We start from the raw sequence: 12,994 nt of genomic DNA, 5'->3' as shown, positions 1-12,994 counted from the left end.
TATTTTGATCAGGACTAGGGGTTCACTGGGATGATTTAATTCTGCCTCGTTGCTGCCCTAACTAGAACGGAAAAAGACACTTCAAACTCGCGGTGGTGCAATATAATTTTGCTCTGCCGTCTGTCTCAATTTTCATCATCTGGGATTATGCTTGATTTTCTTGACACTTGCATGATTCAAAAATTAAGTCACCAGTACAATGACATTCTAATGCAAGCCTCGACAGTTTTTTTTCTAAAATAAAAGCTAGCATTTATTTCCTGGTGTGCCTGAGCCCCAAGAAAAAGAACAAAAGAGGACAAATTACATATACAACCTGTGACATGGGGTTATCTTGTGGTTTCTTTGGGAGCCCTCTCAGTCCGAGTCGGCTCAATAAGTGATGTAATTGATGCAATCGCCTAAAGCTTCCAAATAAAAGAATCTTCTACTTGTAAAAGAAAATTATATATATAATATATTTTTAAAAAAAATTATATATTTAATTTTAAAAAAATAGGCATTTTTATTGGTCAATAAAATACATTAAAAATGCCCCCTTTGTCTTAAAATGTAGAAAATTAAAAAGGAAAAACAAAAATAGTCAAACTTAAGCTAACAAAATTAAATTTTAAAAGATAAATTTATTAACTCTTTTTTGAAATATGTTAAAATTAAAACTAATACTAGATAAATTCATTAATAATACAACATAATTGTCTTGAAATATGTTAAAATAAAGATTCTAAATTTCAAAAACAAAAAGAAAAATCTCTCATCTCTCTGCCTCTCTATTTATATTCTTACCTCTTTTTTCTTCATCTTGATTCTTAATCAGTCAGTGAAATTTTTCTTTGTTGATTCTCATCCATTCAATTCACAGCAAATTCAAAATTGAAACCAGTCTACCAAAGGTTATCTTCAAACTTCAGAGAGGCTCTCTTTCCGAAAATGAATAGTTAGGTCTTCTATTTATTTAGTTTATATTATATATATTTTTAGTTTATTTTACTGCATAATGGTTTGATGGGAGTCCCATCATGGGACATGTTTGATAGGACACGTTTTTTGCTTTAAAACTTAGCCATAGCAGCACAGGTTGCACAGTGCGCAGCTGTGCAGTGCAGCCCATAGTCACAGCTTATAAGACCACGGTTTCTCACTTTTTTATTTTATATATTTATCCGAACACGATTTTCCACATTATTATAAATTATTATACCAATTAATAATTTGATGTATATCATATCAACTCATTTGTATTATAGTGACATTAATTTATTAAACTAAATATTAAATTAATTTTTATTGTATAGGTTTAGACTTTAAAGTGGTCATGATTTTTTAAAAATTGCAATAACCAAGTCCTACTGTTCTATATTAAATTTTATTTTTAGTTAAATTATCATTTTTAATTATAAATTGTGTTTTATTTGTCTATAAATATTTTTTCATTATAAATATCTACAAAAAAATATTTATCTAGATATGAAAAACTTCAAAAAAAGAGAAAAATTGAAAAATAAATTGAATTTCAAAAGAATTTATAGATAAATGTGTTACTAGTATTTTTTTTTTTAAAAAAAAACACAATAGATAGGCCCCACTTAATTTTTTTATTAAATCAATATAAATATATATATATATATTATTTGATTAATATTTAAATATAAAAAGGTCTCATTTCAAATTTTTGCCTAACGTCCCAAAATTGTTAAGCCGGCCCTACTTTCAGTGGTTTGCTTAATGAGGCATTTCTATTAATTTTAATGGAATTTGATGATATGACAAGTGCAAACAACACCTGTTGTGAAAAAAAAAAAAAATGTTCTATTTTAAAACTTTACACCTTGTGATTAGACAATCCCAAGAAAGATAGAATCATAATATCTATGGTATTCTTTTAGTATTTAATAGAGAGTGTGGCTTGTATTCAGTGCTTTAATATCAATATCTTTCCTCTTTAATAGACGACCACCTTAGAGTAAAAAATGTAATACCCAACAAAAAATTGAAAATAGGGCATTATCTCCTTTCATGTTCCATAAGATTTCTTAATTTTCTAGAGGTCACTGTATGGATGTGGGATGTTAATGCAGCAATTTAAGCTCTTCCAAGTTCCAACAATCTGGAATTTTGTTAAGCTTATTGGGTGTGCATGATAGTGTGGAATGATTTCAGATGAGTTAGGCATTAAATTAATACATGATATTTACACGGCACCTAAATGTTGGTGCTTGATAATGAGAAAATAAAAATGTAAAGGAAAATAAAACATAGATTCTTTTATGTGGAAATCCTCTTTGTTTGGAGAGGGAGAAAATCATAGGCTAATGATCAACTATTTTCTTGAAAATTGTTATAGTAGTGTATATACTTACAAAAGAGTAAAGTGAAAAGAGGGAAAAATTAGAGAGTAAGAAAATGGATAAAGACATTATTAGATGTGGATACCATTGTAGCAAAAGGGAGAAAGAGTGTTTTTCCTTGTGTCCATCATCCTTTTGTAACGGTAGGAAGTTGTTTTTCTATTAGAAAAATATATTACTTCATGTTCATACATTTGGTGCTCATGCACAAAGTCTTGACAAAAAAATAGTACTCACGCGTATAGTGCTTCCTGCACACATGTCCTGTGACCTGTGTATTGTTGCCTCTCTAGTAGAGTTGTCTTTTGCAAGTATGTGGCCAAAATTTATTATGGAAATCGTTAACAAGCACTACTTGGTGCTTGTTGAGTACAAAAAAAGACAAAAAAAATTGTCAAAAAAGGTTATAAAAAAAAAAGCACTAAATAGTATCTACAAAACTGAAGAAATGACATAAACTACACACAAAAAAAAAATGTTAAAAAAAAGTAAAAAATATTGTGGTTAACGGGCATCTACACAACTCATTTATTATTGTAGTCGTAGTTGTCCCTACTTGTAGTTAGCATTTTTCTCACCATTGCTTTCATGAGAGACTATGGAGTACATGGTCAAGGACTCTTGCCAAAAGACTAATGGTTAATAACTAAAAGCATTTGCATCCGTTCATGCAAAAATTCTTCTCTATTTTAGCATAAAAAGCTTTTTTTATTTTATTTTTAATATACTCATTTTTCAAAATATCTCCCATAAGATTGTATATTTTACACTATATTTCATTAAAACATCAATTTTTCTTGATTTTTATTAATTGTTTTTATTTCTTCATAATAACAACTACTATCCATTCTTTTAATTCATTCTCAGAATACATAAAAGAAAAGAATAAAAGAATAAATGTAAAATGAATAGTACCAGTGTAAATTTATAAGGTTGCTATAAGAACTATGTATTTTTACACAACTTTATATGACTTGATATGAGTAAATTTTGGACCTAGTTGAATAAAAATGTAGTACTTTTTTCTATTATACAAGCATTGATAATGGCTACATGCTTTTTTTAAGATCTCTAAAGGTTAATGGCGACATGCCTTTGCATCTATGATCAAAGGACAATTGCCTAATGACTAATAATTAATGGCTACGAACTTTTTTCAATATCTAAATGATAATGGCCATATGCCTTTGCATCCATGCAAAATGCCTATATACCTAGCTATAAAGAACAAACTAAATTGGACAATATGAGCCATTAAGTATGCTCACACTACTCTTTAATTCATTGAGCCATAAATAACTTTAAAACAAATCTTTGATTTTCTCTTTTGTTTCTTTTTTTTTATAATTATTTTATTTATCCTTAGACATGTGTCATTTACAAATTGATCCATTATTTTGTTAAGGGACTCCATTCTTTCACTTCAAGGCTCTTGCAGTCTCTTCTAGCAAGTGGGAATCTGGATACAGTTATTATACATCATATGTTGTCATGATTTCGCAAATGACAATTTGCTTCCTTCATTTTCTTTTGTTTTGTTTTACCATTTTCCTTATTATTGACCATCATCAATCGGTATCGTATAATAAAAGAATGCAGTGTGGAATGATATCTGCTTATAATTAAGTACGTGATCCTACCGCTGATATTGACATGAGAATAACAGCTACTTCATTGACTACACATCAATTCTCATTCCTTATCGTAGCGACCAAGAAATTTATAATTATTTCAATAACGAAGATATGAATCAGATATATATTCGTTTCTTTCTTTTTTTCTTCCCTTACTATAATGAGTATTCTTCTGTAATATACCAGACGATATTCTTGCCCCTTGTTTCTAGAAAAGCTTCACTTGAGTTCTTTTACCTAAGCTCAACTTTTTAGTGATTCTAATAGTTGTATTCATTTCAAATCTCCTCCTTAACTTATGATGTATTAAAAAAAATGAAAGTTTTAAACTTTTTGTTAACTTCTTCTAATGCTGGTACATAAGTTTTTGAAAGCTCACATTTTCTATAAATGTACTTAAAACGAAAGCCTTTAACTTTTGTTAACTTCTTCTAATATTGGCACATAAGTTTTTGAAAGCTCACATTTTCTATAATATATATAAAATGAAAGCCTTTAAACTTTTGTTAACTTCTTCTAATGTTTCTCACATTTGCTTTTAAAAGGTTGTATTTTCTCAAATCATCATTATAAGATATGTTTTTAATTTGGCATTTAGAGAATACAACAAAAATAACAATTAAAGAAGTGTATTAATTATGATGTTTATGTGGCACCAATCGTGTCAATATGTGCTTCTATTAAAGCAATTAAAAGTTATTGAGGAAATAATCTGATATTTAAAATTAAATAAAATTAGAATCAAGGTTTGATATATTAGTTTAAATTAATTAAAACCACCATAATTTTTAAAGCAAATAGAATTTTTTTAAAAAATTAATTAAATTTGATTTGATTTTCTATAAACAAATTTTAACCAAATTAGGTATATCCTTTTCTACACAATCTATATTTGACTCTTTATTTATTAATACTTATTAAATAAATATGTATCATACATTCATACGCGAAATTTTTTTATTAAATATATATAAGACAGCAATGCCGAATACTTTTTTTCCCAACAATTTGTTGATTTGGTAAGTTGTGATTTTGAACAAGTCGTTACATGTATAGCTACAATTAACACTATTTTTATTATGTACAAATTATATATAATAAATCATGACAATGATTACAATAAAAGTTTTAAAAATTTCCATGGTTCCTGTACTTTATATAAAACAAAGATGGCTATTATCTTTCTCTCCAAGGCAAACTATATATAGTCGAGTCCACATAGTTTCTGACTTAGCTTAGCAGTAGCTGCCCCACTCAGGCATCACCCACAGATTCTCCATGACTACTCTACCACACCTTTCGGGTGAAATGCAATTATGAAGTCTTACCATGTTATTTATTTAAAAAGTTTGAGAGCCATAATTTGAAATCTTAGTTATTGTTCACGTCTAAAAATTCATAAAAATATGATATTATAATGACTCTCATTTCGAAGCTATATCTTAATACCAATTATTACATTTCAAACTGAATAATATGTCGATTTACTGAAAGCACACAAATTTGTTGATACTTATAAAAAACGAGACTTTTGAAACTAATAAATTTGAATACGCTTTACTGATTTTTTTTTTAATGAAAAGTATCATGAGAAATTATTATTATTATTATTTTTTGTGTAAGCCCACTAAAATAAGCTCAAAACAATAAAAGTCTAAAATTTTGGGTTTTATTTTTTATTTTTTGGGCAATTGCCTATGCATTCGTATAATTTTTTTTTTTTTTTTTTTTGAGAAACTAACACGTACATGCAAGAAAAAAGGAAGTAAAGTGATTTTAAGTTTTAAGTAATTTCTTTTAGAAATACAAAAGGTGATATTTTGTGTCACCTTTAAACAAATAAGAATAATAAAACACGTGCACGTCAAGAATTTTATAATTTAATAACATTGCTTGGTTCCCTATTTAAGAGAACCATCTGACGTACAGTAAAATTGGTGTATTCCAGCCTATTATCGATTATACTTTGATTTGGATTCTGGTCTCCGTGTATGGAATCTAAATATGAAATTCAGAATCTGAAACGGACCAAGAAGCCCATAGGCCTACCAGTTTGTCTTCTCCACAATTCTTGCTGCCTGTTTTTAGCTGTATTTATTTCAATTACCATCTTTTTTTATTTATGAAAAAAAATTACAATAATTTAGTGGGCCAAAATGGTCCATATATGCAAAATATTTAAAAATATACAGGTTTACCGTGTAATCTACTACATTTTTGCAATCTATCACATTTTTGAAATACAAGTTTACCGCATAATTTAAGTTCCAAAAACTCAAATTCTTTAAAAAAAATAGTCTTCAAATTTGCCTTGTCATTTTTTATGGAACTTGGTTCCTGAAACTTGAGTTTCAAAAAAAAATTTCCATTGAACTTGAGTTCCACAACAAACTCAAGTTTTACAAACTTGAATTTAAAAAAAATAGTAAATTCTTAATTATTTTGTAAACAGGGTAGATCTATAAATATTTTGCTAAACAATATTGCTCGATCATTTTAGCCAATTTTAGTGTCTATCAGTCCACGTAGAGTAAGAATATCACTATCAGGAATTGTCTTATGACTATTATTAAGTAAAAATAAAAAAATATATATTATTAAAAAAAGAAGAAGAATCAAATATAATAATAAATAATATAAAGAGAAGAAAAAGATCTGCATGGATAGAATGAAAGACTTGGAATACCATCATATTCATACTTATCCTTTAAGCACACTATTTTATTATTATTATTATTTTTTTACTTTTTATTTTTACTTTTGGTCAAGCTTCAAAGCACACAATATTACGTGTGTAACAGCTTTCCAGGCACATGTTGCCACTTGCCAGTGAAAACTGAAAAGGCCTACCAAGCCCACAGTACCCATAACATTGTTTATGAATATTGTTTTTTGGTTCAATTACGAATGTGCCTACTCTCTTCTATATTGGCATATTGCCCCCTTATTTAGCAACAGCTTCTCCATATAAAGATTTGCTTGTTTGTTGCAACTCTTACACAAGAATGGAACCATCGTGGGATCATGGCAACTTCGTTGTACTCATGCAAATTTGGTGCTTACATTGACTTGTCACACAAGCAATCTCAAATTATTTACTTACAAAATTATTTTTCATTACTCTTATATTTTGGATTGTAAATTCATTCAATAATTTTCGAAATAATAACATTAAGAATCATAGTTTGACTTGTGTAATAAGAAAATACAAATTTAATTTGTTTGTCTGGTTTCAAAATTCTAATTTTCTAAGGAAAAATGATTTATTGTCTTGTCGGCTTTATAAAAAAGTATAAGTTTTCAAAAATGCCTTTAAATGAATTTATCAAAAATTGTTTTGAAAATAAAGTAAGGGCATAATAGGAACATTAATAAATTAATGGTTTTTAATTTTAAAAACATGACAATATTTTGTAACATCCCAAAATGAGACAGGTGTTTGTTTCGGTATATGTATTTTTGGAAAATGTTTGCTCTAAACATCTAATAGGAAGATGACATGTATCTCGCCATATGCAATGCATAACTTGGCTAAATATTTGGTTAAGTGATCTTTCTATTAGTGGTGGGGCCTTATTTAAAGTCAAACTTTTTTTTTTTTTTTTTTTGCTTATTTATTTATTTGGTTATGTAATAAACCCTTTTTTTAAGTGAGGTAATCTAAACATTCCCTAAATTTAGATCTGGATGGTAGATTCATTTTAAGTTTCCATAGTAATATTGTTATTTTAATATGATTGATTAAAAGTAAGAGTAATTTTCATGGGTCCGATCAATAGTGGAGAGGGTACCTACCCTTTTTTTTAATCCACAAGTAGTAATATAGAACATTTTTTTGGTAAATTAAATGAGCTTAAATTTTGATACCATACCACTAGTTTTGCTAGTGAATTATGGGAGATTAGAGATTATCTATCTCTTATGTGGAAATTGGGCTATCATAATCTCATTCTTGAGACTGATCTCATAGAGATATTTAGCTTCCTTACATACAACTCTCTCTCTCTCTCTCTCTCAAAATATCATGTCTCTGTTTCATAAAAAAATATATCATATCTCTCATTGTTCACCATAAATTAGTTGCCTTGGCCTTTGGAACATATATATATATATATATATTTGTTTATATTAAACTTGCTTATCATCTTTGTATCTTGTAGATCTATAGAAAGTCCAAAAAATATCTAATATGTCTATTTTTTAACAGTAGCTTAAAATAAATATATTTTACTTAGAGATTTTTTTTTCAGTTTTTATGGAGACAATACAAAAAACTAAAAGGCAGAAACTGACTAGATGATTTTTATTGGGGACCTAACTAAGAAAATTTTCTGAGTACCATTCATTGAATTGGTGAGTCACACTAACATGTCACATGATCAAAACTTTTAAAAGCTCTCAATCCAAAACCACATCACGTACATATCTCCAGAAAAAAAAAATATCTACAGTACAGAGTCCCCAAATGTTGTAATTCCCATATTGTCCTTGCAAGACTTATCCTCTAGTATTAATTAATTAATTAACTACCACACTCAGAATTTAAAATAAATAAAAATAATAATAAAAAATCTAACGGAAGATTTTCAAAAAAAAAAAAAATCTAAAAGAAGCTGTAATTCCCATATTGTCCTTACAAGACTTATCCTTTAGTATTATTTAATTAATTAAATAATACTCAAAATTTAAATATAGCCACCCCAGAAGCTTTAATTCCCTTATTATCCTTACAAGACTTATCCTCTAGTATTTATTTATTTATTAATCAATTAATTAATACTCAGAATTTAAAAAATAATCTTTTTTAAAAAATATCTAAAGGGTGTGACAGTAATTTCACTCGTTCAAAAAACAAAAATAAACTACGTCCGGCTGTAAGACTCTAAAAATAGTAAAAAAGAGTCTAGAGTCCTCTCCAAGAATTGAATTACAAAATCAATTGGCTCTTTCTCTCTCTCTCTTCAACTTTTGAAAACAAAAAAAACAAAAACAATAAGCGCCGCTCTTCACCGCCCATAAATTAACCCATAGCGGTTCCGTTTTTTTGTGTCACTCTCTCTCTCTCTCTCTATAACCGTCCATAGCTTTTGATATTTCTTTCTCTCTCTCCAAGTAAACACAAAATAAAAAACCCATTTCGTTTCTCTTCCTCATTCAAATATCAAACTCTCACAACACAACACACATATTTGAAAGCACAACAGCACGTACATACATACATACTTCTTCACCAAGTCTCCTATTCCTACAATTAATCCTACCTACACACACACAAACCACACGCTCTTCCTCAATCTACAAAACCCATTGTCCAATTCCATACTTCATTGAATATAGCATAACACCCAATTCTCTCCAATTTTGGATTTGCTTTAATATTAGCAAAACCTTACTTTGCGTTGTGTTTAATTGGTACATATTCTTAGTCATATGGGTTCTTCTTTTGATTTTGTTTCCAATATATAAGTACATCAATATCTTCATCTTTTTTTTCTTTTTTCTTTTTTTGTTCCAAAGCATTTTTCTTTTTAGCCAATACTGTTCTTTGGATTCTCTATTTCTTATTCATCTACTATTTCTTTTTCGACTCTAAGTCCGTACACTCCGTACAAATATACACGTTCCTGCATGGAAAAAAGAACAACCTCAAATCTTTAACCTCTTTTCTCTTTAGGATTTGGTCTAGTTTGCAAAAATCACTCTTAGCCTTTGTTTTTTATTGTTTCCTTAACAAAGTTACAGTTTCTTTCTTTGTCTTTCTAATATGGAATATAGCAACGTTGTTAATCAAAGTTTGTCACATTCAACCGGTGAAGTTTCAAACACACGTGATTCTCCACATGGGTTTGCGGAGACTTCATCATCCTCGTACACTTCAGCCTCGTCTGAAAAACTAAAATCCGGCGACATGGGTAGCGAGGATTCACTCTCCGAGAGCCTCTCCGATGAAGAACCGTCGGTTTCCGACAGCGAGAGCGCCGTGTCCAGCGCCAGTTACGAGCAGTTTCAACTGTTCGACGAAGGTTTGGGATTGGTTAAGCTTGTCGAAGGCGAAAAGGTTTACGACATCATCAAGAGAAAATTCATGTCGAGTTTTGAGAGGCTTGGAGTGCAAGCAAGCGTGGTGAGCATTCACAGGCACGTTTACTTGGGCGTCAAGGAACAAGCGAGGTTGAATTCGTTTCAGATTTACGCTAAGGCGGTTGAGAACAAATGTGGTGGCAATGCCAACATCAAATACAGTTGGTTTGGTTCTTCTAAGGATGACATAACAAAGATTGTTTCCTATGGTTTTGGTCTTCATGAGATGTCTCAAAACAATGGATTGTATGGCTCTGGTGTTTATCTTACTCCGGATTCTTCTCCTTTAGAAAGGTAACTTACTCTCTAATATAAGTTTTTTTTTTTTCATTAAGTTACACGTGCAGGTCGATAATTTAGTAAGTTACAAGGTTGATAATTTAGTAAGTTACCGGCGCATTCAATAGGTCTATAATTTAGTATGTTATTAAGAATTTTTGTTGATGAATTATATAGTATATTTGTTATTTGATTGTTGTGGTTTTGTTGATGAATTTGTAATTGTTGTATATAGTGCATGCAATTCGCCAGTTGATAAGGATGGTCTAAGACATCTTTTGTTGACTCGAGTTATAATGGGGAAATCAGAGGTTGTGCCGATTGGTTCTGAGCAGTGTCAGCCTAGTTCTGAAGAATTTGATTCTGGAATGGACAATCTTCAGACCCCTACAAAGTATATTGTTTGGAGTACCCACTTGAACACTCATACCTTGCCTGAGTACGTTGTGAGTTTCAGAGCTCCACCTAGCTTGGCAGGTGAGCAATTTGACTTAATTTTTGTTGTTGTGGGGTTTGTTTTGAATCTGATTTTGTTACTGTCATTGATGCTGGTGTTTTTACTAATTTATGTTTGTGTGTGTGTAATTTGTGTAGGATTTGTAAGAACTAAAAAGCAGCCATGTGAACCAACTTCACCTTGGATGCCATTTCCAGTTCTAATTTCAGAACTCTCAAAGTTCTTACCTCCACAATCTGTTTCCTTGATCCGCAAACATCATGAAGCTCACAAAGTAAGTACTTTGGCACTGCCTTTTTCTTTTAGCATTGTCCCTTGGCACTGCCTTTTTCTCATCATTTAGTTGGATCGGCAGGAGAGGAAGCTTTCAAGAAATGAACTGATACAACGATTAAGACATCTAGCAGGAGATAGGCTGTTGATTGCAACAATCAAGTCATTCAGAACCAAGGTACTGTTTCTGTGATCAAATAGGTGTACTCATGTTATTATCTAAGTGTAAAATCTGGGATTTTTTCTGGCAATAATGTCGAGAAAATTGATTATGTAGTTCCTTTTTTTTTTTTTTTTTTTAAATTGTCCAATGAACAATGTTATTTTAAACGTATTGACCTGTTAATAGAGTTTACGGATTACGTAAAATTGTTGTTTTTGTTATACAAGTATAAAGTCTTTACAAGATTCCAAAGAAAAGAATGGTTGCCTTTTGATTTACGGATTTAATTAGAATCAAGGAATTTGAACAATAATTATGGGAATAACTTGCTTGATATATATTTAACACGATATCATGATATGATTCTTGAAAATTTTGCTCATACAACAGATTTGAAATGACATCTTACACGTGCTCATTTCAAATCCACAATAAAATTCAGATTCATCCATAAATTCTATTAAAAGAAAAATCTGTTCTTAAACAACTTATTGAAATCCAAAATATTCTCTTCAAATACATTTATCGCATCAATTGTGCATTTTCTAGAATATATGAACTTTATAGCCGCAGGGAATTCACTTTTGTATCATATATGTTGATGGTAGATGGCTATCTAGAACAAACTAGTTGTGAAATGGAATATTAGTCTTTCTAGAAGAATCTACTTAATGCTGCAGGAATCACTTTGGTGAAAAGAGTGTTCTAGTTGCATCGAATTGTAGAGAATTCGCTCGAATAAAGAGGAGGTGGTGTCTTGATATTAAAATTTGAATCTGATTGGACCAAAAAGAAGGTGGGGAGGATAAGGATAATCTTTTTCTCCACTTGATTCTTGTATCATCTGTGCTTTATTGTTCCACTATGCCCTCCTTCTAGGTGAAGTCATGTAGCTTATGCTTACTTCCTTCTGTAGCAAAAAATGACCTCTTGTGTTACTACATCAGTAGATGCCCTTCCTGTCATAGTTATTGTTTATGACTTATCAAAATCCACAGAGAGCTCGCCGCCTCTAATCAAGTAGTTAATATAACATATAAAAATACCACTGTACCCAAAAGATTTAAGCCTTTAGGTATGAGCTTAGCTATATTATATTAATAACTCATTATTTTTATTAGTATTCAATATAGAACTTCACTTTTTAACCAATCACACCACTCAGACATGAATAACATAACCCTCGTTAATTTAGAACCCAACAAAATGGTTATTTTTCTGACTCGTATATACTTTTTTTTTTTTTTTTCATTTTTTGACTTCTCAATTTGGTTTACATTCAATTATTTGCCTTTACATATCCACAAAATTTGTATTAGAAAAAACTCTATTAACGGAATTTGAATTGAATGTTTTGTTTTTCCAGCAACTTAAGGCTCGGACAGGCCTTAAATAGGTATTTGGCTTGAAGTGAATCGTGGACGGGAGTAATAAATATCATAATCAGAGCACAGGCAGTACAGAAGAATCAATTTTGTGTGGAGGAAAATTGGGGCAGTTGTGAGTTGCTGTCAAGAATCAGAATGAATGAGAATGCAAATTATGTTGACATGTTCCGTTTGTGGAAATGGATGGTGAGGAAGCTAGCTATAGCAGAGATGCCAGAGGGGATAAGTGGAATTTGCTCATTGTTTTTTGGTGTATAGTGATACTATAATCTTAGCTATTAATGTTTTACCTAATGGACTCCTTTTTTCTGTTGTAATCACATGGTTGCTTTATCAATGGAAATGATATTGTGAGCTGTTTTTGATCTCAA

At 30.1% G+C, this 12,994-nt stretch overlaps 1 protein-coding gene across 1 annotated transcript; it reads left to right on the top strand.

Moving 5' to 3' along the window:
* Positions 1-9,134: 9,134 nt before the first annotated feature.
* Positions 9,135-12,994, top strand: LOC142631917 (putative inactive poly [ADP-ribose] polymerase SRO5). Its single transcript, XM_075806273.1, has 5 exons — positions 9,135-10,357; positions 10,578-10,819; positions 10,937-11,073; positions 11,155-11,250; positions 12,602-12,994. The coding sequence occupies exons 1-5, from the start codon at positions 9,747-9,749 to the stop codon at positions 12,629-12,631; spliced, it is 1,116 nt and encodes a 371-aa protein (XP_075662388.1). The 5' UTR covers positions 9,135-9,746; the 3' UTR covers positions 12,632-12,994.

Source organism: Castanea sativa, chromosome 4 (genome assembly GCF_040712315.1).
Source record: "Castanea sativa cultivar Marrone di Chiusa Pesio chromosome 4, ASM4071231v1".
Lineage (NCBI taxonomy): Eukaryota > Viridiplantae > Streptophyta > Magnoliopsida > Fagales > Fagaceae > Castanea > Castanea sativa.
Note: the sequence above shows the minus strand (reverse complement) of the source record. Positions and strands in the feature narration are given on the sequence as shown.

What these genes read in the sequence shown, in the direction of transcription:
- LOC142631917 (XM_075806273.1), top strand. Translation starts at nt 9,747, where the DNA reads ATGGAATATAGCAACGTTGTTAATCAAAGTTTGTCACATTCAACCGGT. An exon ending in GATTCTTCTCCTTTAGAAAG is followed by an intron (nt 10,358 to 10,577) that starts GTAACTTACTCT and finishes TGTTGTATATAG; the next exon opens with TGCATGCAATTCGCCAGTTG. An exon ending in AGCTCCACCTAGCTTGGCAG is followed by an intron (nt 10,820 to 10,936) that starts GTGAGCAATTTG and finishes TAATTTGTGTAG; the next exon opens with GATTTGTAAGAACTAAAAAG.